Source organism: Lepidochelys olivacea, assembly GCF_965140295.1.
Source record: "Lepidochelys olivacea isolate rLepOli2 genome assembly, chromosome: 1".
Taxonomy (NCBI): domain Eukaryota; kingdom Metazoa; phylum Chordata; order Testudines; family Cheloniidae; genus Lepidochelys; species Lepidochelys olivacea.
The window spans coordinates 233,350,202-233,376,686 of record NC_140411.1 but is presented as its reverse complement, the minus strand read 5'-3'; the positions used below and the strand labels follow the sequence as shown (position 1 = coordinate 233,376,686).

The 26,485-nt window shown below is 41.8% G+C and overlaps 1 protein-coding gene across 1 annotated transcript in view; it reads left to right on the top strand.

Moving 5' to 3' along the window:
* The window catches only part of IRAG2 (inositol 1,4,5-triphosphate receptor associated 2), a gene marked incomplete at its 5' end in the record, with an annotated part of 60,593 nt that overhangs the window by 20,575 nt on the left and 13,533 nt on the right, over positions 1 to 26,485 (top strand). Inside the window, 10 exons of the mRNA XM_084627125.1 lie at positions 401 to 502; positions 11,720 to 11,883; positions 13,473 to 13,644; positions 14,020 to 14,182; positions 16,411 to 16,472; positions 19,179 to 19,287; positions 20,518 to 20,665; positions 21,520 to 21,601; positions 26,238 to 26,284; positions 26,369 to 26,433. Coding sequence (XP_084483251.1) covers positions 401 to 502; positions 11,720 to 11,883; positions 13,473 to 13,644; positions 14,020 to 14,182; positions 16,411 to 16,472; positions 19,179 to 19,287; positions 20,518 to 20,665; positions 21,520 to 21,601; positions 26,238 to 26,284; positions 26,369 to 26,433 — 1,114 coding nt within the window. The remainder of the gene's footprint in view (positions 1 to 400; positions 503 to 11,719; positions 11,884 to 13,472; positions 13,645 to 14,019; positions 14,183 to 16,410; positions 16,473 to 19,178; positions 19,288 to 20,517; positions 20,666 to 21,519; positions 21,602 to 26,237; positions 26,285 to 26,368; positions 26,434 to 26,485) is intronic.

The following is a 26,485-nucleotide window of genomic DNA, read 5'->3' as shown; positions in this document are numbered from 1 at the left end:
CCTTTCCCTGGTGATTATTCCTCCTGCTGCTGCACTGGCTCAGTTGTGCCATGCACAGATGAGGCTCTGTCCTGGCCTACCCTCCTGTTCGGGAAGGGGTGTAATCCTTCTGCAGAATCTGTGTGAAGGGAAAAGAGTAAACTGGAGATCTAAATAGCCCATGCTGAAGTGCATAAAGTGGTTCATAATTGAGACCTGAAGTGAGGTAGTTTTGGGCGACTCTTTGAATCCAATTATCTGGAGGCAGTGCTTCCAGCCAGTTACTTTTGTGATGCATCACTTATTGGAGAAACTTCTCTCTAGTACTGTTACTAGTCTGATATCATGCTTAAGTGATGCTGTGTAGCATTAAGTATTTGAAGTGCTAATATGTATCTTTTTCTTTTTCTTTTTTTTTCAGCAAGAGGAAGTCTCTGAAGTGGAGGAACTTGTTGTGACTGCTTTGCAATGGGTAGCAGATCCTGAGGTGAATTTGAGGGAGACTTGTGAAAGACAGCTTGTGGTAAGGAGCCCTGCTCTTCAAGCCACATTATTTCTGAAGTGGTGGTGTTGAAAAACAAAAAAGCTAAGGGAGGGTGTTTGGTGTAGCCTTCAAATGATGCTTGAGGACAGAACTGATAACAATGAAGGGCTTTCTAATTAAAGGATGGGCAGATTGTTTTAAAAAAAAAATGGAACCCCTCCATTTTATACCTACTCCTTCTCATTTTGTCCTTTCTTCTTTGGTGTATATTGCTATAAAGACTCATTTCCTTGTGGTTATGCATTTACTTGCCCGAATGAAAGGGTAGATTAAGTGGTTTCATGAGGAAAACACTGTTTTCCTCTATACTTGCTGTGTAATGTACAAGGAGTTCAGGGTTATAGTCCACATAACATACTGGAAAATTCAGGTGTGTTCAGGTGAAATTTAAACCTCTCAATTACAGCTGGTTGGAAAATGGGGCAAGTGTTCTTCTGTGGCAGAAAAATGACTCATTAGCCGAAAACCTTTTGACTTAAAACCAAATTTTTGATTTGGAAATGTCACCACAGTGCCTCACCCAAACTACAGATTACATATCTCATGCAACCATTGTCTATGGACTAGGTTCTCCTTGGCCACGTTCCATATCCTATGATGCACTATTCTCCCCTCTTGCTATGTTGCCGTGGTAAATATGGAAAGTACCTGACGGTGGTGTATCATGAGAGGTAGTTGGTCTTGGAACCAACCTATAGAGGGAAATGAGGCACTACAGCAGCATTTCCAAATAAATTTTTTGGGTATTTTTGGATTTCCAACGCCCCCCCCCCCTTTTTTTAAAGGCAATTTTCTGTAGAAATCAGGAACTTTTTGGGAGGTGGAGGAGTGTACATGTTGTTGAAAACCTAACTTTTTTGCATCAAAAGTTTTGGATGGAAAACTTTAGATCAGACCTGATCTCTATTCCTGGGTGAGATATTGAGTTGCCTCTAAAACTGTGTCATAACCTGGGAAGACAAACTTCTATGTATAGTCTTCTGCTTTTGTTTTTGTGGTCGTGGCAGCCTGAGGATGAGACTCTCTTTACCATGCCTGACTTTCCCATTAGTATGTACAGGCCTCACTTTCACTTCCTTTCTCTCACATATTTCCCCCAAACAATGTCTCAAATCTTCATCCCAATGGGACTTGAATTCTTGTCTGTTAGTTCACTCCTTCATTCGAAGATGCTATTAGCAGCTGCTCCCCCTGAAGAGACATCCATGTTGTAGCGGTTGGAAACTTAGCGCTTGTCTACGTTTTTAAAACGCTGCAGCTGCACAGCGAAGCCTCTACCTACGCCTGCGGAAAAGGTTCTCCTGTCGGCATCAGTACTTCACCTCCAAGAGGTGGTCACTAGGTTGACAGGATAATTCTCCCATCAACCCAGCGCAGTTTATACTGAAGGTTAGGTCGGTTTAACTGCATTATTCTGGGTTGTGGATTTTTCACACCCCTGAGTAATGTAGTTCTACTGACCTAATTTCCTAGTGTGGACCAGGCCTTACTTACAGGAGAAAAATTACTTGCTCCTCACAATAGGTGTCAAAGGGGTGAACTGATGCTGGCCAAACTGATCCCTAAAATCCATGGAGTTACAGCAGGGATAAACATAGCATTTTAACAGCAAACATAGACCATGACACACTAAGGTTAAAACCTGCAGCAGTAGGTAATTTTTCTAGTCTAGGCCAGGCTTAATAGTTGACTGTCTCTTCCCTTCTGTATCACTACTGCTTGCTCACAAAAGCATGCCAGTTCTGCAGTAGACATCCTCACGCCAGACCTTGAACAACACTTCTGTGCTCCTAGTCCCTCTAGCATTCATGTGAAAGGGGTCCTCTCCAAAGCTAATGCACCCAGAGTGTGCCTGTTCACATCATCTGGGGAGTTATTAGCTCAGTATAGTTTAAGATTAAAAAGATTTACAGTGAAAACTCCTTCGAAAGGACTGCTGAGGCCCCCTGAGCAATACAGTTAAACTCACCTAACCCCTGGTGTAGACAGCACTCAGGTTGGTGGGAGAATTTTCCCGTTGACCCAACTGCCACCTACCAGGGAGGTGGAGTACCTATGCTGACAGAACCTGCATTTTAAGTGTAGGCAAGCCCTAAATTTTACAGCACTACTTATGGAGACAGGTGCATTGGGTTATCCAGGCTACCTACCTACTTCTTCGCTTGTTAATGGAAGGTTCAAAGGAAAAAATATCTGAGGATGACTAAACTTCAGTCATGTGTACTCTAGAGAGGAAACCAGTTTGTTTCTCTCCCCCTTCCGCCATATTGGCCATACAGTCTCTAGACAGAATAACATAGACTTTGGAAACTGTACCCTTGAGACCTATGAGTGGCTGACTATGACTAGAACTGGGTGTAGTGTGTGTGTGTGTGTGGTGGTGGTGGGGGGGGGGTGGAGTTGTTGTATTTTTGTTTTTCATCCAAAATTAGCTTTTCATTAAACAAATTATCATGGAAAAATTTCACTTTTATGAAGTTTTCTGGGCTTTTCAACAAAAAAGAAAAACCCTTGTTCTTACTAAAATCCAATTTTTTAAGGTTTTGTTTATCAATTTTTGGGGGAAATTTAAATGAAAATGAGACTACCTTTTTTTTTTTTTTTTTTTTTTTTTTTTTTTTCAATTTCCAACAAAACTTGGTGGTGGTTTGACCAACTCTAGTAATGACCTTGCCATCCTTCTCTTTCAGAAAGCTAAACACGTTCCACATCAGTCTCTCAACCATTCTTGTTCTAACTGCCACTGCCCATCTGTTCTGTGGCATCTATTTCTTTAAGGATGTGGGCGTTCAGAGCTGGTCACTTCCTGTGACTTGCATAGGAGATTTACCCAAACTAAGAACTGGTCAGATCTCTGCTATGATCCAGCACTTAACAAAGAGAGTGTGAAAATGATGCTTTCCAAGCAAGGGACTACATACATTTTTAGACTCATGTCAAACTTCTAAAGTAGACCGCATGTGGACCGCATATTTATAGATTATACTATTTCTTCCGAATAGACGACATCCTAGAAATATGACACAATGATTTTAATTCTTTTGTGTGGTCCTTAAATTGAAGCTATTGCAATAGAGAAACAAAGACTTACTCAAGAGCCACCTCTGATAGGAACAAACGTACTGAATTGTGGTTAGCTCTTTCACAATAATTGTTGCAAGTCTTTATTCAGAGAACAAAGATTAAGTTAGCTATATTACTAACCACTTTAATCCTGTGCCCCTTCCTCCTGAAATCTGAAAAAATCGGGTCACTCTTTAGGTAGGCTTTATTTGCTAGTTGCATGTTTCTGCCTGATGCATTAACTTGTTATCATTTTGTTAGAGTACATGTTCATAACTGCAACTCCCATTAACACTAATGGAGTTACAGAAGTATATTGAAGAGAAGATCACTCATGAAAAACCTAGTATTTGTCTAAACTCCTTTTAGGGCTGTCCAGAGCTAGATAACTATGCACAACTCTCCTCCCAATACAGTTTCCCCTTTATTAATTTACAGTAGTAGTTTCCTGGCCCGAGTTTCTTTGAAATGAAACTACTGCTGTTTCCTGGATATTTGTGATGGAGGGCTTGTTGTGGAAGATTTTAAAATGGCACTAGGTATGCTGCTATCATTCTTCTATAGCCTCCACCATGGTCCAGCTAATTCATTACCTTGCTTTAGCACCTCATTATTGAAGATGTTCTGTATCAGCCTGTCTCTTCAGCAGGAGAAAGCAGGGTTACCACTGTATTTTTCTCTTCCTAGGTTCTGTTCTGGAATCTTTTCTCTTACCTCTGAAGAACTTCTGTAAACTTTCTCTTCTAAACTCCCCTATCAAAGAAGGAACAGAGTGGTGAATTAGGAATAGGTTTCTACTTCTATTTAGGATACCAGATACAGGCTACTAAAACTTCTCTTTTGCCCCCTAAGTACTCAACTGATCGGAGAAGTTTGTACTCTAAAGGTGACAATTGCCATGTTTACTTCAAAGTAAAATGTCCTAGATCTTGAGGGACAGGAGTAACTTGTGGACATCTAGTCTAGCTTTCTGCGTAGCAAAAGCCATAGAATTTTAATTCAATAATTCCTGCAGCATTTTTCTCTGTACAGAAAGGGACCAATATAGAGTCCAATACTTTGTGGTTGAACTAGATCATATCAAGTAGTAAGGCATCTGGTTTACTTAAAGACCCAAATGATGGAGAATTTACTACATCCCTTAGTAAGCTGTTTAGTGACCTTTTATCATTGCTGTTTAAAAAATTGCATCTTACTTCAAATTTTAATATATTTTAAAATAACTTCAGCTTCTGCCATTGGTTCTGAGTCGCCTTTGATATTAAGGGGTTCTAGTCTAGCAGATCTGTCCCTTGTCTATGTAGTAATAGACGATGGTTTGTTTTCAACTTGTCAGTGTCCATCACTGCTCCTAGCTTTATTTAAGTATTGTATGTTTTAAAACTGTTGCAAGAATGCCAACATGAGACAGCCCTGATAGTCTCAAATTATAACCTATAGTAGTAACATGCAAAAAAAACTATAGATATCTATCATGTGCATCCATCTGCACTCACCCAAACTACCCAAGAAGCGGGGCCGCGTGGGGGAGATGAGGTTAACATATTGGACTTTGGCAGACCAAGCTGGGGAGTTTAGTTCAAACTTCTTGGAAGATAGACACCCATCTATCCCCTCAGCCCAGTTCAAATGGGAGCTAAGAGGGTGCACCTTGTCTGCTTCACTGATTGACATCTTAGAAGAGCAGTGGTCTCAAGCAATCATCTCAAACTGTCTAGGTTAGACTCTACACAATAAATTCCATCCCAGAAACTAACAGGCCGCTAGTACAGATCTCGGAGCACATGTTAAATCCTCTCTTAAAGCATTTCCACTATATCCATTGTTATCAATGAACAATTGGTGAAAAAGGAAGATAGCCTAATAGGAACGACCGTAGACGCTCATTAGTAGCACCATATCAATGCTCTTTCGCTATGTTGCTCCTAAGCAGCTACTGCTGTTTTGAGTGTCATCTGACCAAAGGCAGCCTGCTTCTTCTGATACCTCAAACCGCTACAGTACATGTTAACAATCTAGAATTGTAACAATGTGAGGTATGTTTATTATTATTGCTACAGTATTACATTAGTATGGGTACTGCATATTTTACACCTGTGTTCTATTATGCATTCATAGCCTACCACTACACTGTATCAAGAAAGTGGTACTGCGTGATTATAAAAGTATCTAGTTTTATTTTTATGTTAAGAAAAATCAAACATCAACCACAACAACGTACACAACCTCTTGCTCTTATTTGTAAACGCTTTTGTACTCCCACTTAACTGTAATACTTTGTATGCACTGTAAGTTGCCCTGGATAAGGGCATCTGCTGAGCAAATAATAATGTAATTACCAAAAAGGAAAAGGAGTACTTGTGGCACCTTAGAGACTAACCAATTTATTTGAGCATAAGCTTTCGTGAGCTACAGCTCACTTCATCGGATGCATACTGCGGAAAGTGCAGAAGATCTTTTTATACACACAAAGCATGAAAAAATACCTCCCCCTCACCCCACTCTCCTGCTCGTAATAGCTTATCTAAAGTGATCACTCTCCTTACAATGTGTATGATAATCAAGGTGGGCCATTTCCAGCACAAATTCAGGGTTTAACAAGAACGTCTGGGGGGGGCAGGGGGGGTAGGAATAAACAAGGGGAAATAGGTTACCTTGCATAATGACTTAGCCACTCCCAGTCTCTATTCAAGCCTAAGTTAATTGTATTCAATTTGCAAATGAATTCCAATTCAGCAGTCTCTCGCTGGAGTCTGGATTTGAAGTTTTTTTATTGTAATATCGCAACTTTCATGTCTGTAATCGCGTGACCAGAGAGATTGAAGTGTTCTCCGACTGGTTTATGAATGTTATAATTCTTGACATCTGATTTGTGTCCATTTATTCTTTTACGTAGAGACTGTCCAGTTTGACCAATGTACATGGCAGAGGGGCATTGCTGGCACATGATGGCATATATCACATTGGTGGATGTGCAGGTGAACGAGCCCCCTGATAGTGTGGCTGATGTTATTAGGCCCTGTGATGGTGTCCCCTGAATAGATATGTGGGCACAGTTGGCAACGGGCTTTGTTGCAAGGATAGGTTCCTGGGTTAGTGGTTCTGTTGTGTGGTATGTGGTTGCTGGTGAGTATTTGCTTCAGGTTAGGGGGCTGTCTGTAGGCAAGGACTGACCTGTCTCCCAAGATTTGTGAGAGTGTTGGGTCATCCTTCAGGATAGGTTGTAGATCCTTAATAATGCATTGGAGGGGTTTTAGTTGGGGGCTGAAGGTGATGGCTAGTGGCGTTCTGTTATTTTCTTTGTTAGGCCTGTCCTGTAGTAGGTGACTTCTGGGAACTCTTCTGGCTCTATCAATCTGTTTCTTCACTTCCGCAGGTGGGTACTGTAGTTGTAAGAATGCATGATAGAGATCTTGTAGGTGTTTGCCTCTGTCTGAGGGGTTGGAGCAAATGCGGTTGTATCGCAGAGCTTGGCTGTAGACGATGGATCCTTTCGTGTGGTCGGGGTGAAAGCTGGAGGCATGTAGGTAGGAATAGCGATCAGTAGGTTTCCGGTATAAGGTGGTGTTTATGTGACCATCGTTTATTAGCACTGTAGTGTCCAGGAAGAGGATCTCTTTTGTGTGGACTGGACCAGGCTGAGGTTGATGGTGGGATGGAAATTGTTGAAATCATGGTGGAATTCCTCAAGGGCTTCTTTTCCATGGGCCCAGATGATGATGTCATCAATATAGCACAAGTAGAGTAGGGGCGTTAGGGGACGAGAGCTGAGGAAGCGTTGTTCTAAGTCTGACATAAAAATGTTGGCATACTGTGGGGCCATGCGGGTACCCATAGCAGTGCTGCTGATTTGAAGGTATACATTGTCCCCAAATGTAAAATAGTTATGGGTAAGGACAAAGTCACAAAGTTCAGCCACCAGGTTAGCCGTGACATTATCGGGGATAGTGTTCTTGAGGGCTTGTAGTCCATCTTTGTGTGGAATGTTGGTGTAGAGGGCTTCTACATCCATAGTGGCCAGGATGGTGTTTTCTGGAAGATCACCGATGGATTGTAGTTTCCTCAGGAAGTCAGTGGTGTCTCGAAGGTACACTACTGGTAGTGTAGGGCCTGAGGAGGGAGACTACATAGCCAGACAATCCTGCTGTCAGGGTGCCAGTGCCTGAGATGATGGGGCCTCCAGGATTTCCAGGTTTATGGATCTTGGGTAGCAGATAGAATATCCCAGGTCGGGGTTCCAGGGGCGTGTCTGTGCGGATTTGATCTTGTGCTTTTTCAGGGAGTTTCTTGAGCAAATGCTGTAGTTTCTTTTGGTAACCCTCAGTGGGATCAGAGGGTAATGGCTTGTAGAAAGTGGTGTTGGAGGGCCGCCGAGCAGACTCTTATTCATATTCCGACCTCTTCATGATGACAACAGCACCTATTTCCCCTTGGTTTTTTCCTCCCCCCCCACCCCAACATTCTTGTTAAACCCTGGATTTGTGCTGGAAATGGCCCACCTTGATTATCATACACATTGTAAGGAGAGTGGTCACTTTAGATAAGCTATTACCAGCAGGAGAGTGGGGTGGGGGGAGGTATTTTTTCATGGTTTGTTTGTATAAAAACATCTTCTGTATTTTCCACAGTATGCATCCGATGAAGTGAGCTACGGCTCACAAAAGCTTATGCTCAAATAAATTGGTTAGTCTCTAAGGTGCCACAAGTACTCCTTTTCTTTTTGCGAATACAGACTAACACGGCTGTTACTCTGAAATGTAATTACCCAAATTAAAGTAGTATTCCACCTCCGTGTATTCTATTTATAGAGTATCAACTTGCAAATTAATTAGAAATGGATAAACTCACTCATTTTGGATGAAAAACTGTTAGTTTGCTCTGCATCTTCTCAGTCACAATGTCCCAAAGAAACCTGTAGACCCTGTCACCAAGTCCCTCTAGCTGTGAAAAGTGCTGAGTGTGTTCAAAGCCTTCAACACCTCAGAGTTTGTCAGAGGAGCTTCTTCATCAAAATCAGCCGCCTCCTCTCTCGATTTTTCCTATTGATTATGAAACGTTTCATCAACACAAGCTCTCTTCTCTGGCCTTGCTGCAGCGCTCAGTAATTCTTCATCGGTTATCTCTCTGAATATGAGCAAATCCACAGCTGCTACAATGTCCTCCTTTTCTATGCTTGCTTGAAGTGGAGCATCATTCAGGGGGTCATAAAACTGTTCAATATCCTTGTCTTTCACTGGCACAACGAATTTGCCTTTCCTGAAACCATTGGAAATTGTCGGCTTTACATCTTGCCATGCCTTGGCAACAAGAAAGATGAATGCAGTCTAGCAAACTTACAGTTTTCAGGACTGTCTGAACATCTGTGGGGTCTGCATCAAGAGCAACAATAATCTGGTTTGCAATTTTTGATTGGTAATATCCCTTTGTGTTCTTAATCACATCTTGATCCACATGTTGCATCAAAGATGTAGCATTGGGGGTAAGAATTCAAGCTGAACGTTAGTGAGAACCACTCACTGGATAACTGCTCCACACACATCCAAGACGAGGCCTATCTTAAGGCTTTACAAGCAAAGCTGGCAATCACCCATTTTTAGCTAGTTGGTGAAAACTCCCCTGTCACCCAGGCATTCACTGAACTGACATAATTGAGAAGTTAACTGAAATTATGCAGAAAGCATCTGGGTAGTTTTGACTTCCCAATCATGAACACTGGTCATTTGTCACTCTGATCCAGGTTGTCACAGACCAGCACAGTCCTTTGAAGCTTTACCTCCTTCTAGCTTTCCATTTTTTTCTACATGTCCTCTGTCACAGAGCCCTTTCAGATAAAGTCCTGTTTAGTAAGTATTGTAGATGCCAGCTGGGGAAAACTTTTTCAAGAATGTGAGGAATTTTTTCATGCTACCATTGCTCAGCTGCTGGTTTGTCCGCTGACTGTCTTTCGCCATGATCCTTTTTTTGGAAGCAACATTGAAGTATTTCTTCCATCTGGTAAACCAATTGTCACTTGCCTTAAAATCATTCAATCCAAGTGAAGAGACCAGCTTAAGGGCTTTTCACTTGATTGCAAGTCCAGCAAGCAGTGCTCCCTGTACCCTCTTCTCCTTGAACCATATAAAGAGAGCCTGGTTGACATCAGGGGCTTTTCCTTCATGCCCATGCTTACAACAGCTATTTGACTGTCCGTCTTCATATTTAGCCAAAAGCTTATCCTTCTGCTTCCACATTCTGCGTACAGTCGACCTGTGTAGCTCCCATTTGACTGCAACTTTGGTTTTGAGTAGCCCCCAGAGTTTGACAGTCTTGGATAATCTGTACTTTTTTTTTTCTTTCAGTGAGACTTCTTGGGATTTGTCTGGTGTTTTTTGACACCAAAAAATTGATGCAAGTAAGTGGGGGATGTGATGTGTCAAATGTTGCTCTTATATGGCGGCTATGTTGCTGTTACCGAGTGGACAATTCATAGTAGGGAAAATGTTCCCAGGGGAAAAGTTGCTCATAAGCAACGGTTGCTCCTACAAGGTATTGCTGCAAACAAGTGCTTACTGTTGCAGAAGGAAGACCATATTTCTTCCAAAATGGATCTGGTAATAGAGCCAAGAGTTGCTATTCATAGTGGTTTTAAGACCTTGCAATGGGACCCAAGTAGTCTCATGATCTACTAGAGAAACCAGACAATGCTTACTACCATATAAGAAGTATGTCCCTCTTTTTCTTCTTCATATGCTCTTCTGTCTCCATTAGCTAGGCTGTGTCCTTGAACCAAGAACGGAAAGGTAAATATTTGTTTGGTTTTAATGGTACCACCTCTCTGACTATAACAGTCTATTGCCAGGGCTGGTGTCTAAACTGTTTAAGGAATTCTCGTCAAGATCTTGCTTTCTTTCTGAAAGATCAGACATTTTTGAGAGTAAATAGCATGGGCAATAACTTCCTGAGTTGTATAATTTTCAAGTACCATGAGAAATTCCAGCAGTTAGGCTAGTCATTGTGTAGAATTGACTTCTCCCTGTAAAAGTTACATTAACCTAGGAAGCTTCATTCCCAGCTTAGCTAAGGTGGAATTGTAAGCCAAGAAACCGTTCCAAAAAAGTGTCCAGGTAGTGCTCTATTGCAGTCTTACTAATCACATGACAGACACTGTACCTGTCCATCTACAGTGCATGCTCACTGCCATCTGGAGTTCATTCTTGGAAGGTGTTGTTGCTAGCTGACCAGATAGGCCTCAGACAAAGTAAACAACATTAACTTGCACATTAGCATGGTTAAATCTGGTAGAAATTCATATAAACTGTACCCTGAAACACTCCAATTGCTGTCACTGAAGTTACTTTCTCCCATGCTACTAAAAGGCATTGTCTTTCACACTCTCTGCCTGTCTCTTCACCTAATGTGAAGCCACAAATAAAGAATTGTAAAATAGTGTATAATGCCATGCTCTGAATCTTCTGGAAAGCATCTGTGTTGGTGATTATTAGGGCTGGTCTAACAAGAGTAAGTATCTTCCACAGTTTTTAAAGAAAACAAAAACACTTGTTACCATTCTCCCCCCCTCCCCATTTACAAAAACATTTTTCATTGCAATGGAAATTTTTCATTGTGAATAGAAGAAACTCTTGTTTTTCTTTTCAAAAAGAAATTGTTGGTAGTTCTTCCTGTCTCCCTCCCCCTTTCCAGGGGGAGAACTATGTATGTTGGCGGGGGGGAGAGCTTGTTGGGTTCTTTGAAGTCTGGACCCAATTATTTATTTCAAGTGTCTTTAATTTCAATGGAGGATTTTGAAGGAAATGGTTTTTCTGCAAAAATATTTACTTCCTTCGAAAAATAGATGAAAAGCTGCTTTTCAAGCAGCTGTACTGATTATGCTATTCTATACCATGTCCTTATCCATCTTTCCCCTTCAGAAAACTGAGTGGGGTTAAACTCAATGTTGTGTGAACCCATCCTCCTTGTTTACTTACTGCTGGCAGTCTAGTATCTGGACATTTATTATGCTACTAAGGGATGGCAGATAGGGAGAGGCTGTCTCTGCTGACCAGAGACCCTGTACAGTTCTAAGTGGCATGTTAAGTAAACCTTATGCTACGCTGTTATAACCATGTGGCATTTTTAACTTTTAAAAACTAATAGGACCTCAAGCAAGTGCTAGAAGAGAAGATAAATCACTGGATTAAAAAGCTCCATCTCTTAGAAGAACACAGAGAATCCTTGGATAAAGAGTATGTTAGAATGGCAGGAAATCTGAGGAGAATAAAAACAGAGCAGCTTCGCTTCAGGAAAGAGCTCTCTTCCAGGTACATCTAATTCTCTCCTCCTCTCCCCGTGTAAATGAGACATGAAACTCCTGAACGAGACTGCTTAAAATTTGAAAACCCATTGCATGCTCCTTTTGTGAGCAGATCTGTTTAAAGGTGTTTTATCCTACATGGAGTTATCCTTTGTGTACCAAGTAAGAATGCATCATTGTAGAGACTCTTCTAAAACACCAGGCAGACCACAGACTAAACAGTTGAAAAGCTGCATGTTCTGCAGGTGCAACCACTAAATAAGCAGAACTGTTGGCTGTGTATGAAGTTGATGGTCTATCAAACATGGGCTTGTCAACATCCTTACTTATTGGAAATGGTCTGCTATACCAGACTGACCCATTTCTAGCTCAGGGTGGCACACTGCCTTGATTTACTAGTAGTCGGGGAAAATTTGGACTCCAAATGGATTATTTTCTTCTAGGAGAAATGGGTAAACGTAGGCTAGGAAAGAACGCTCCTATCCTCATTATATTTGTAATAGCTACGTGGGTTTAAACCGTGATGTATAAATACAGCAGCAAGGGGCACACAACTGTGAACTCACATCAGGCTTTCAGGAAAGCAGCTGTTTAAGTTTCCCACCCAGATGAGTTTTTCTAACCTGTTCCCTACACATGCACAAATCCTCTGGAAAAGAATATGCCTGGCCTGTCTATTCAGGGGTGGGTGTAAAATGGCTAGTGTAATGTAACATACATACATACAGGGAGAATGGGCATGCCCAATGTGCCCCCTCCTACGCGCGCCTATTTGGGTACACCACTTAATCTCTCAGGGCCTGGAGTTCGTACGTTTGCTGGTGCTGAGCAAGCATAGTGTTCTCCTGGCCTGATCTATTCCTGTGTCTTTCTGAATCTCCCCCCATTGGTGTAGTGCTAATATAGGCCAGCTGCTGGTGGAGTGCCCAGCTCAGGGCACTCTCTCTGCTGAAAAGGGTGGCTGGTAATGCCACCAGTGGCTCTGTAACAGAGGGAAGACGTTCGGAACAAGGTCAGTTTAGATACAGCCCCGCCGTTCTGCAATGCAAAATAAGCCTAAGGGTCCCTGAACGGCCACTTTCTGTCACAGGGACTCGTGTGGTGCTGACTTTCCATTGGTAGTTGTCGCTGAAGTCTCACTGATGCACCCTTTACAGCACCAAGTGACAAATCAAAGCTGCATAACTGTAGTGATCATTAACTCTGCCTGCAGGGTCAACTTCTGCTATTTTTACAAATGCTCTTGACTTTGGATCCTCTTACCACTTTTCCCTAAAACAGCCAAATAGATGGTCTATGATAGGTTTTTTAAAATACCTTTTTAAAGTATTTGGTACTGGTGCAGTAAACGCGTACTCCTTTTCCACATTGGAATTCATCTAGACAGGACTTGCATAGCAGTTGCACAGCTTTGGGTGGCTAGGAACCTGCTGAAAACCTACACTTCTTCTGATCTGCCAGATGAGTACAAACAGCCTTGTTTACTTGGTGGGTTAATCTCTAAACCCCTTGTTTCTGTTTGGGAAGTTAAACTATTGTAAAGCTTTTTAATAGCATGTGGTCTCTCTCTTAGTGACTGGGTATCACACTTTCTAGGAATATTTTTCTGAATGGTCAGGGACAGCTTGTGTCCTGCACTCTTGCTCCCTGCAGACAACACGAGCTAGAAGCTGTCAAACAGTTGAAAGAAGAAGCTGTCAGTCAGGCAGATGTTCTTGGCTTGCAGCTCCAAGAAGCTACCAAACAGTTGGAGGACGCCAGCAAACAGGTAGGGGAGTGACTTGCTGTTCCACACACCAGAAAGCGATGCTTTATACGCCTCTGCTAGCAAATAGGAAACTATGCTTTGTTGGAATGAACAGCCACACCACAAAACTGTGACTTGCAGAGGAAGTAAAAGCAGAGGAGGTGGTGTCAACAGCCTGCTGATGAAAGAGACAACTTTGCATATTTGTGGTGGCTTAAAAAAACAAAACTCAGAAATAGCTCCCATACGCAGTCCACCCAAATGTAAAAATGCAGAAGTTCAGTCGGGGCTTATCACTTCCTGAGAGAACAGATGTATTTCAGTTTCATTTGCATGAACAGCAGAGACCTTTTTTGTGCCAGCCAGGGCTGTGCTCTCTTTCTATTCTGTGCTCAGGTTACGGATCGAGATGGGGTGCTTCATTCTGCCTGGGAAGAAGCCACATATTTGCGAAGTGTGTTAGAGGAAGCCATTTCTGAGCAGAGAGCCCTTCAGGCTATGAATACAGCTTTAATGAGCTCTTGCCAGACACTTCAGGAAAAAGATAAAGAGCAGAAAAGTAAGTACTTTTATAGTATTCACTTATAGCACTGGCAAGTGTTAAGCTGCAGTCAGATAGTGGAAGAATCAAATGTAGTCACACTAGATGGTGACCTTTGTGTTACTTCACTCTGTGGAAGTTCGGTTTCCTTCAAGAATGCTTCAGTCGTTCCTCCTTGTGCGATGATCCAAACAGGACTTGAGCTCAGCAAGGTCCAGAGCCGTTGGCCTTTCAAAGAGAAACTTCCAACCAAAATTCCAGGGTCCCCAAGACTCAGTGACTCAGTAGGTGGCGCTTTTCCCTCTGAGTCAGGACTAAGTGTTAAGGAGCAGTGTAGCTGCAGATGCTGTTCTTGTGCCTAAGCAACCACCTTAGTGTTGGGAGTTAATCCTCTTGCCCTGCTACCATCTTCCTATGCTGTAGATACTCTATCCAATGTTGCCCATCCTTTCTGTATGGGATTGTGCTGCAGTCTTAAACCATTTCACCTAGAGGCTGCTGCATTTTGGCAGATGTCACTTTGTGTCATTCCTTTTAAAATATAAATGAAGCTCTTTCCTAAACTTCTGAGACTTCATACATTTACCTGGTATTCGCCCCCTTCTTAAGAGCGATAACCCAGAAAGCTTTGATATGTAAAGTCTCTGTTCCTGTAGAATCAGTGGAGCTCTGTTGGCTTGCCCCAGCTGAGGGTCTGGCTCCAGGTACATATGAGCCATGCTGCCACGGGGGAAATGTACTCTAAAGAAAAAGCTTGCGGCAGGAATACATTGTAAATGATTTACTAGTTTTGAAACCAGAACACACTCTGGGAGATTATGCTGAGCTGAGGCAGAGGCATGCTCCTAAGCACTTGGCTGAAACTGGTCCCTTAAGAATATTACGCCCCGCTATTGCAGAAACTTCCCCAAGATGGTTTTACAGATTGCAGATATATTCCTTCGTATTAAAGTGAGAATTTTACCTGACCTAGCATGTGTGCATGCACACTGCATTTGCACATTCGCCCTTTAGTTATGACGATAGCCGCAAGGAAGAGGCGTAAAAATGGAAATTGGTGTGGTCTTTTCCTTGGTAGGCTCTGGCAGGAGTGTAACTCCTAAGAACAAAACAAATGCCAAAAAAATCCTGTTTTAAAAACAGAGGGGTATCTCCCCAGCCAATGTAGATGAAGCCAGTGGATCTACACTGACTTCCCATTTGAAGAGTCTGTCTTAAAATTTGGGAGTCTCTTGTTGAACACGGAACTCTCTAAAGACCATTCTTAACAATGGTATGGACATAGAATTGATGCTAAAAGTGGTACGACTTCACACATACTCCCTTTGTGTGGTCAATCACTTCTGCTTTCTTCCCTAAGGCCAGTTTGACCCCTCTGCTCGCGTGGAGTAAACTACTCCACCGGTAGTTTTGCTGCTAGTAATGCTAGCACTACAGTACTAAAAATCAGTGGAATTTGCTGAGGAAGGTACTACTTGGTCTGAGTAAGGGTGGCAGAACTGACTCTGTTTAGAGTCTCTGGTACCATAACATAACATTTAATTGCTAGAGCAGTTAATGCTGAGAGTGCTAACACTGCTACTGAGAGCTGGATCCCAACCTGTGGATGAGGAACGAGAGGCAATTAACCAAGTTTCCACTGCCGAAGTATTATTGCAATGATGCACGAAGCAAAATACACTTCATTTCTATTTGTATTGCGCTAGTGTTTGGGGGTGCAGGGGGCGGGGCTATTGCACTAGGCGCTGTAGGCAGTGAACCAAAGGACTCTCCGTGCCCTTAAGAGCACTTTCTGGCCTCTGTGTGCAATACTGGAAACTAAAATAAAACCAACAAAATGCTATGTCATGGGGGGGAAAAAATCTCAAATATGATCTGGAATCACAGGCCCAAACCTGGTGGCCTATGACACCGTGTTTAGAGCTGTTATTCAGAGTGCTGTTGTATTCTAAAAACAGCAACACTCTGATACAAAACACATCCCTTTCTGTATTTAAATAAGGAAAAGAAAATTAGAGCAATGCCTCGGATGTTTTCAGTATCTCCCCCACAGTAGAATATGGTCTCTCATATGCATCTGTTTTAAAATCGCAGGAATACATGTAAATTGCAGGTACAAATAGCTGATGGTTAAAATTTAACTCCATCCATGATGGGCAAAAACAAGGTTAAAAGGAACCCTAAGAGCACCTAAAATGGTTCTTTATAATTTAACATTCAGTGATTATGTAACTGTCTCTTCATAGCCACTGTTAACACACTGAGAGAGAAACTGTTTAAGGGGCAACTTTGTGGATTGCTGTGTCAGGTATGAAATCTATTATCTCACCTGGTGGTGGAGGAGAGCATTTCATGGCACAGAGGACACCAGGGTGAATGTCCATCTACAGTTTGTCTGAAGTCCAATCTGAGGGCCATTTTTCTAACAACTATGCTACTTTTTTTCCTAGTGTTTAATTTGTGTAAACGTACTGGCTGAAGGGAACTGTGCAGGCAGATCCGCATGTAGCCCTCAGATTCCCCTCCTCACGCGCCCTGGGCCAGATACTGTCCCTGCATGGTTCCACACAGAGCATGTTGTTCGGCACTCATGGTCAACAACTGGTGGTGGTCATGTGCTTAAAAGGATGTTACCTTCATATCTTCCCTGTTTAAAATCTGTGTGTGTTTGACTGCCACACACTGAACAATTTGCATCTTTGCTGTTCTGAAGGCCAGTTTAAAAAACAGGAGGGAATGCAGGCAAATGGGAGCACTGAATGTGTGGCAGGTAAAAGGAAGAGGATCATAGAAAAGGGTTTATATTGTAGCAGCAACACTTCATCTTTACAATTTCCATCCAACTTAGTCTGAGGGAAATTTAATAATGTCCCTTCATTTGTGACAACTCTGTGCCAGCTTGGTAGTAAAGAACACCAGTGTTCCAGCAGTGGCAATAGGGAAGGTAAATGCACTACTTTATATAAACAGTCGGTCAAGGACAACATTTTCTGTTTTGTGGGGAAATCCTGAGTTCAAAATCCCTTCCATCTGTTCTGGATCTGAAAAAAACATTTCTAAATTTCATGTACCCATTCTGACTTTCACTTAACATTTTAATAAAAAATCAAAATATTTCATTATGAAAATGTGGCAATGGAACTTTCTTTAACGTTATTAAAATGCTTCATGTTCACTTTTTTGTAAACAGAAATTGGTCAAAATTAATACATCGAGGAGACACTTCCCACAAATAGGGATTTTCCAATGCCAAAACATGTTCCACTGGAAAATTCCCAACCAGCCCTATTACTATAACCTTATTTACTCGGGTATTAATAGATCAGGCTTTATTTTGACAAAGTTGTGCTCCCTCCAAAGGCTTTAAACAAGATAAATGCTTTACTTGAGGCCCCAATCCTGCAAATGCATCCACATGTGCATAAGCTTACGCACATAGGTAACTGAGACAAGTTACAGATAATTTGCATGAGTAAAATTTAAGCTTCTGCAAAGATTAAACAGAAGCAGAATTGGTTAAATTGGGTAGTATTCTGATTGCTTAACTGTAAGAATCCCTCCAATAGAAGGATATTAATCCAACCAACAGTATGGCTTCTACAAGCAGTAATAGCATATACTTTTCTCTCCCTATCCAGTTGCCCTAACGATCTTCCTATTGCAATAGAGTTGCATAGATGGGGAGTCTAGTGACTACAGTCCACTGTCTAGTTTAAACCAAGAAACAGTAAAAGAGAAGATAGTGAGAAATTCTGACCGCTCTTGTTGGTCCTATACTTTTTTTCCCTTTCACATGGGGGAGAGGAAAACATTGATTCTACCAGAACTGCGCCAAAAATTGGTAACTTTTTTTTTAAACAGCTTTAAGAGTAGCCTTCAAGAATTTACAATGAATAAATGCTATCCTATTCTTGGCTCATCTTTTTTCTTTTTATGCCTTGCTTTATATTGTCACTCTGTAAACATTTTGTGCCTGGGAAATTTTGAAATCCAGATCTCTTGATAGACGTCTCTCTGCAAAGTTGTTTGTTTTTTTTTTGAGGGGGTTGGTTTGGTTATTTTTGCAAAGTTAAACTTTTTTGGTGTGTATCTTCCATTGACTGTCCCTGCCTTCAGCTTCTGTAAAACACATGTGGCAGAAGATAGTCTTTGTTGCTTTTTTTGAAAAGTTACTGTTCTAAGACATAGGTGACCCTTCTCAGAAGGACTAGAAGCTGAAGACTCAGTGGAAACTCGGACTAGAGTTTTTGAAGCCCGAAGACATACATTCATCATTAAAATACAGACACTTCATTTGTTTCAGAACCATGTAAAAATAACACCTTTCCCCCACATGTGGATGAATGGCTACTGCTGGGTAAATCCTTTCCAATACTCATTATTTGATTTGTTTTTGGCAGTAAAAGGCCTCATTTGAACAACGGTTAGCATATACAATTGAGGGGGACCTAGGACGCAGGTGGTATTCCTCCTCCCACCCCCACCCCATAGGGACTGGGTCTGTTGGTGGGAGGGGAAGGGGAACTGCAGAGGAGAGCCTGTAGGAGCCATTGGAGATGCTGCCAAAGCAGACACATTCAGTCTTCACTGGACTTTCTCTGCCCTTTGACAGGTTGTTTTTTGCTCTCACCCTCTTTTCAGCTCAGCTTCATTCCATGACTGCCCCTCTCGCCCTCTTTCTGCCCTATTCTGCCCCACTCACCTCCTCCTTCAGTGTCCCCTTCCTTTTACTTCACTTTCTAATTAGCTTATCCCTGCTGAGCTAAACCCACTACTGGGGAAAAAAATGGCACTAATATGTCTGCCACTGTCGCATTGTCCATGCTGCTTGTGTATTGTACCCCTTCTCCCACCCCATGTGGAGCTTGTCAGTTAGCTCTTCAGGGTGGGGATTGCTTAGCATTCTGTCTCTACAGTGCCTAGCATAATGGGAACATTCTTGGCTGGTCTTAGATGCTACTGTAAGTAACCTGATGAATAATAACCTGCCATAAACTTTCCCTTCTCCAATTAGCACCTTTGCTCCTTCAAAAGATTTGGGGGCCAAGAAGCAGGTTGGAGCACTGGACTTCCCCAGACACCCTCTTTGAGATACTCATGCTGGTATTCTACACCTCTGCTAGGTAAGATCTGCTGGCTACTCTTTTATGGTTTTTGCCTTCTTTTGTACCCTGATCTTTTGAAGTGCAGAAGTAGTTGGGGGATGACCTAAAACTGTCTAATGTAACATGGTGCTAAATCTAAAATAGCAAAGGATTAGAACAATTTCCATTGTTCATCTTTTATCAAGCACAGATATTCTTTGCTATAAGTCTCTGTTGCCTGCACCTCAGTATAAATCTGTCCTGACTCACTATGGTGAAAATTTGCTATTGGCTTTAATTGGTATAAACGATGCCCATGAATTATCTGAGATGCATTTGCCTGGCTGTATCTAAAGACTAGCTGAGTTCATGAGCCATCTCACAAACAATTGGAAATGGCAACTGAAGAGTTGTTTTTTTTCTTGTGCAAAACAAACGGCTGTACCATCAATCTCCAGCACTAATGATGAGGCAGTTTAGTTTATGTTGTTTGTGACAGGCATCAAAAACTGAGCTTTTAACATCCCAATTTTGCCTGGTTCATTTATCCCAAGCTTTAGCTTGTATCAGAGAGTCCAGGCCATGTCATGGCATAGATGTGGGTCAGTAAGCTTCCAGCTAGCCAATCGGTCACCACCTTCCCATAATGCCACTGTATGCTGACTCTGCAGAGATGTCATTTTATGCAGTGTCTGCAATTCCTCCCTTTCCCTACTAGTCCCTGTTGTATGGGAGCCCAGGGTTGCTCTAACCAAGGTTTTATTTCCACTGCAATGTATAATGTTACTTTCTACAGTAAGTGCTGTTGCTTTGCCTCCCACACATTACCATCCTCCCACCTCCCCATGACACCACGGCTTCAGTTCAAAGTGCCATATACAGTTGTCAAATCTGAAAGTTTTGTGTGAGGTAGAGACTATCTGCTAGTGTTGCAGTGTGGCAAATGGTCACCACTGCTCAAATGCGAGTGTGTCAGTGATCACTGGCCAACCCTGGACTGTTGGTCATGCTCCCCTTAAAAATGGACTCGCTTATTTATGTCCATCCACCTGTAGTCTGCTTATATTTCTCTACTGCTCCCTGAACCTTTACTAATAACCTATGAAAGTAGCAAACGAATGAAACAGGGTAAATTTATAGTCAGGTTTATTGTGTCTGAGGGTGTGGATATATCTGTTGATAGAAAAGGACCAAATCTACCCAGCTGACTGACTAGTAACTTTTTATGTTGACACCCTTCTCATTATTTCATGTCTGTATCTTTAACAGATGCTCTGGCCTTGGAAATCCTACAGCTGAATCCAAGAGTGTGCACAAGCTGTGATCTCACATGTGCAGAAACCAGAGCTCGCTCTATATTTGAAAGAGAGGATCTGAAAAATGGGTCTACTTTGGACGTGACACTGGAGACACACAGGTAAGAGGGCAAAACCATGTTTGGGCTGGGGTCGGGGGATAGGGGGACTGGACAAGTAGTGTTACCACAGACTCTTGAAGGGAACTGAAGACAGCCACTCTCTAGCTGTTTTAGTATAGTTTCTGCTATCGTTGAGAATCTGGTCTTGCTTAATACTACAGCATCACTGCAAGAGAATGAGATGCTATATTCTGAATTAGTGAGCAAATAATGCTATCACTGGCTTTCATGGTATCTGTATGTCCCTTATCACTGTAGAACCAGAGTGCCTCACATTCATTAAAAAAGGTTATTCTTACAATGCCCCTGTGAGCCATGGAGGTGGTATTCCTATTCTACAGATGGGGGAAACTGAGACGCAGGATAGACTAATGGCTGAGCTTTAACTGAAAATCAGGGTCTGGAGCTCCCAGGCTAATGTGTATCCACGAGACCACCCTTCCGAACTGTGACTAGAAAGTGATGACATTCAGGTTCATCAAAGCACCAGAGTGTTTGTAGCCGTTGCAGTATAACATTTTTCCTCCTCTGAAGGCTATCTCTGATTTCTCCCTTTTTGGGCGCTGATTTTTAAAAGAAGTGGTTGGGCTCTTGCTGAGGAAGCAGAACTTTGCATTGCAAACAGGTGATTGCAAGTCTCAGCAACTCCTGTGACTCCTCTGTTACTCTCTGTCAGTGTCCTTTTCATTAGATTTGTTTTGTTTAATGATGTGTCTGCCGTGGTTGGGGATTGGCCGCAATCTCCACAAAGACACGGTGGTGAACTTCAACTCTTGTTTCTGTGTAATATTAATGTAAAGAAAACATCCAAATGTGATCTTGTTGCAATATGCAAATAAAATTTGTGCTGCCAGGTGGGAGATACGCTCTGTTGGTAACCAGACTGATGCAGATTTTGTTGCCTCCCCTACTACAATGGACTCTCTATTTGCTGAGGTTAGTGCTGTCTTTAATTTCAGCAATCTTGCCTTTGAATTTGGTAGCCATTTACTAGCAATAATGCACTGACTTTAAAATAGAAATGAGGGGCCAGATTTTTCAATTTGGGTAAATCAGCATTGCTCCGTTGGTAAGTCAGTGGACTTCTGCTGAATTCCCTTTCTTTCTGCAGGCTATTGGGAGACCGTCTCAGTTGGTATATCTCTTTTAACAACTGCGATTGGAATAAAACATTCCAGAAATGTACTTGACCTGTGATGTTTGAATCCAGATCAAAGTTTAGGAGTATTTAAATCCCATACTCTAGCTCAGAGTCCTCTTTATTCCATGTACAAATCTTAAAACGCATGTTCATTTTTCAGTAACAAGGGACTCCTCTCTTGGTAAAGCATGAATGATATCCATTCCCAACAATATGGCGGGCAGAGGGAGACCAAAAAAAAACACACACACAAACCCAGCAGGCATCTTTACATTTTAATAATCCCATTTGATTGTCTTTTTGTATACTTCCTTCTGCGAAAAGTGCTAAGTTATGACTATGATCTTCCAAAAATTCATCTTTGCTTAAGAAAAACAAGGTGATTGATACTTTACCCAATATAGTGTAGTTCAGCTTTGCATCTAGATTTCAATGGGATAGTGTGTCTGCCTACTCAGCACTGAAGGCTGAGGAAAAAGGCCAAATAAATGGTCCTCGGTCCCACAGAAAGTGACAGGTTACAACAGACAGAGTAGACACTTGAGTAAACCCTTGGTTTTCCCCTTGATTGCTGGTTGCCAATGTTACTTTCTGTTCTAGTCAGCACCATACACTTTCTAATTGTGATGTTAATTGGAAATGTGCTGTGTCAATGGGATCAGGATTTCAAACTCCGGACTTGAGCGAGATATGCATCTGGCCTGTCCGACTAATACAATGCCACTTTCATTTGATGCAGCAGTAGGAAAAAAAAAAGTGCAACCTAATCTAGACGAATAGTGAAATAGTAACTTCAGACCTGCCCACTGTGGGGTGGCCCAGCCATCTGCAATAGTCCTTACCCACTCTTGGTGGAGAAGCAAAGGAGAAAATGACACAGCTACTCAGTGACTCCTACCCTGTTAGTGTGATCTTGGGGTTGAGCTATGTTGGTTGGGTGGTGTGGGGGCTAGGTGAGGAAGCCCTTGCTTGCACTGCTACTGCCCATATTGTGCTGCTGCTTTGGCTGGCTGGAGGGCTTTGTTCCACACAGCTGTCAACACAGCACTTGTGACCAGCACAGTTGTGTACATTTAAAGCAACATAACACACTCCATATTTGTATAGTTCTGTAATTGCAGTTTATACCCAAAACTACACTTTTTAGCTCTGGGTAGGGTTCCTCTGCATTTCTATTGGAATCCCTTTGTGCAGTAGTCATAATCCTTCTTTCTTCCCTGGGACAAGATTCCAGGTCTGAACCGAAGGAAAGGCAAATGGGCGGTATCCCATATCTGGTCTAAAAATTATGACGCAGGACAAAATTTGAATGCCCATGTTTAATAGGAAGAGTGTATCTGTAGCATTTTATAAGACTGGGGTTACCTGCAGGTGTGTTGATTACAGTGAGCCCTTCAGAATGTAAGTAACTCCATGCTTATACTACTGTGTGTGTGTGTTGTCAAAGCATAGACAGAGTAGGGATTTGAGGCTGCTTTAAATCTCTAGCTCTTGTGTGAGTCAAACTAATCTTTCTATGCTGGGGGCTTAGAACTGAACACTAGCTTTCCAACGCATACCAAAGAAATGTATATTGGTTCATTTGGGATTTTGTAAACTTTTATGCAAGGAGTACTTCACCAGAAGACTGCTACAACACAGACTGGAGGACAGTGAAACAGCAAACCCTCTCAAATATTTCCTTACAAGAAGTAGGCCTAGAGGATAGAGGGATATCTATAGTATAAGGAGATCATGCATTTTTCACACTTGTAAACAGAGCTGGTTTGGGCTCTATTGCAAATCCTTTCCTTGATTCGCTAGAATGACTGATATATTACATATAGCAGGTAGTAACTGTGTCATGATTTTACAGAAATTCAGGATTTTGTTAAACCTATTAAAGGCAGGTATCTCTGGCATACACTGATAGGTGTGTTAGTAAAGCCACATTGTGGGCTTTTTTTAAAATCCTTCCTTTGTGAGCCAAAAGTTTCAACCATTCTTAACACTTTAAAGTCTAGGAAAAGAACTAGGTGTGGATGAAAAGTATAGAACGGCTTTCAGTTTTCCTTTGGTTTGTAACAAAGTCACTGAAAGCTTGAATTTATTCCTGCATTATACCTGGGGGTATCTCTTGCTTTGGTCAGTCCCTCTTGATTTTGAGGTAGTACTACATTATAAACCCCCTTGAATCTTTTTGTTTCCATTCCAGTATACTGCCCCTGCCCCTAGAGCAAAATAAAACATTGTAGCTTCCTTAAGCCCAAGGGAGAATTCAAATAAGAATATAAATAGCAGAGATTTGCATGAGGAAACATCCAGCTGACCAAGCTGAACTCTATTCACTGATCCTTACACTAATGTTGGGGCTGGGGGGAAGAAAGGAAACTGAATAACATACACACTACTGCTGTCTGGTGGGGCTTTAAAAAAAAATTACTCAGTTTTTGGTTGCCCAACTAAACACATTTTGAAAGGGGTCTCACTTTTTTCGGAAACAGCTGAGCTTGCATCCTCTAAAAAACAGGCCCAGTGCAGGGACAAGGTTGGGGACCTAAGCATCAAGAGGTCCATAATCACTTGCCCCTTCAGAACATTGTTGGTTGTATGGCAAGTTTCTATGATAAATTCTTATGGAGGCTTTTTCTGTAGAAAGAAAGTTCATAAATAAATAGATTTTTCTCACTTCCCTTCTAGATCCCTACATCTAGATCTTTCTTGTAAATTTGAGAAGGTTACCAATACTGCACATCTCTCGCTGAGAAACTCCAGCTAACTCCTATCTCTGTGCTTTGATTACTTTCCTTCCCTACCCTCCCCCCCCCATTTGTGTTTTTTAACATCTGCTCAGGTTCTTAGTCAGCATGTCCTCCATGGGCGAGCTCATTAAACTTCTCCTTGACCTTCATTTAATGTTCATTGTTTCTATGCTATAGTAACAGGATTTTTATATATTGTACAGGGGTGGAATTCTCCCCTTGAATAAGTGGGCTGGTCTCTCATTCACTTCAAGGGGAGTTAAATTTTTCCCTCAGGAACCTACGTTCCAAATATCTTTTGTACACTATAGATCCTCTTAATATCTAGCTCTTTGCTGGTACAGGATGGTAAAGGAACACAAAAGCTATTTACCTACTGCTATTTAGCTATTCTCCAAGATACTTACAATTTTAATTTTAAGAGCTTCTGTCCCCCCCACACGCACCGTACTAACCACTCTGTACAAGACCGCCTGTTGTATATGTACTATTATAAAATGAGTCTGGTGGAAAGCATAATGTATTTCCATGTCACTCTGGTTAACAATACAATAGCATCACTAGTCTTTGTCACATGCACATTAAAGCAAATCCTCTCCCTAGACACACTGAGAGGAGTGGCCACAAAAGCCATGCAAACCTCCTAAAATTCCAAATTAACTACTGACAACTGGGATTCAAAACCAAAATCTTAGAACTAAACTAAAGTAACTCCAAGTGTGTTTGCTTTGTGTTGGTGGTCCAAGAAATTTACAATAAAATGTAAAATACACACTGGATTCAAAGTTAAAGCTTTTTAAAAGGCAGTTTGTGTATCAGCAAAGTGCTACAGATTTGGGGCCAGATTTCAGTTACTCAGGTGCAACAAATTGAATGGAGAAAAGAATTTGGCCCTTAATGGTGAATCAAAATTATGACCATTAAGCTAGTATGAAAAAACCAGTGCCTTTCTGCCATAAGATCTGGTGGGTGTGGTACAATGTTGCTATCAGTAGGAATCAAACATGGAGACGTGAATGTAAATGTTAATCTCTTAAACAGCACAGAATTTAACCCAAGCAAAATGCTTTATGCTCATTGTCTCTTAGAAGGAACACTGATGCAGCTTCAGAGCTTTTTCTAGTGTTGTTTTCTGTATCTCTGGAAGGGAGTCTGTCCCAATATCATCTTGGTGAGCCATGTAGCATGGCTTTGAAAGTGGTGGGGGGAACAAATGTCAGGAAAAGCCAAGTGGCTTTGTTAAATTGTCACTTCTCTCTTTAAGACTTGCATCACAGTCTCGGCCCAGTTTAAAGTGGGGGAGGAAATCTAGCAGAGTGACATTTCTTTGAAACGACACACTTTTTGGTTTTAAAGTGTGATGCTCTTTGGCATAAAGGTCAGGAGTACAGCTTTTTGGAACAAAAATATAGATGTGAACAGATTTATCTCTTCTTCCCCCCCACCCCCCGGGTATTAAACCATACCCTATACCTCTAGAGATGGCCGAAAAAAGTGGGCAGGGGATACGGGTCAGCTTTTTTAAATAACCCACTCTCTACTGAAACGAACATATTTCAACCAGATCTAGCTACATCTAAAGGAATTGTTTAAGACTGGGACCTGACAAATATTATACATTTGCTTTACACAAGAAGTGATGTCCTATTAAAAGTATCAACACTAAAACCCTAACATTCCTTTTGTTAAGGAGAGTGATGCTTTGCCTTTAACATCGGATACTCCAGTCTTGCCCAGGTCAGTCTCTCTGGGTACATTTAATTCTTAAATTAACCAAACCGATCAGATCATGAATGTCTGAGTGTTTTCCTGTCTTGGCAGTGACCATTCAGCACCATCCCGAGAAGGAGCTATCGCATCTTCTTTGGAGAGCGCAAAAGCAACTGGTAAGTTCTTAAAGTGGAAGCACAGTGAATTTTGTCTGAGAGGTCTGAATAA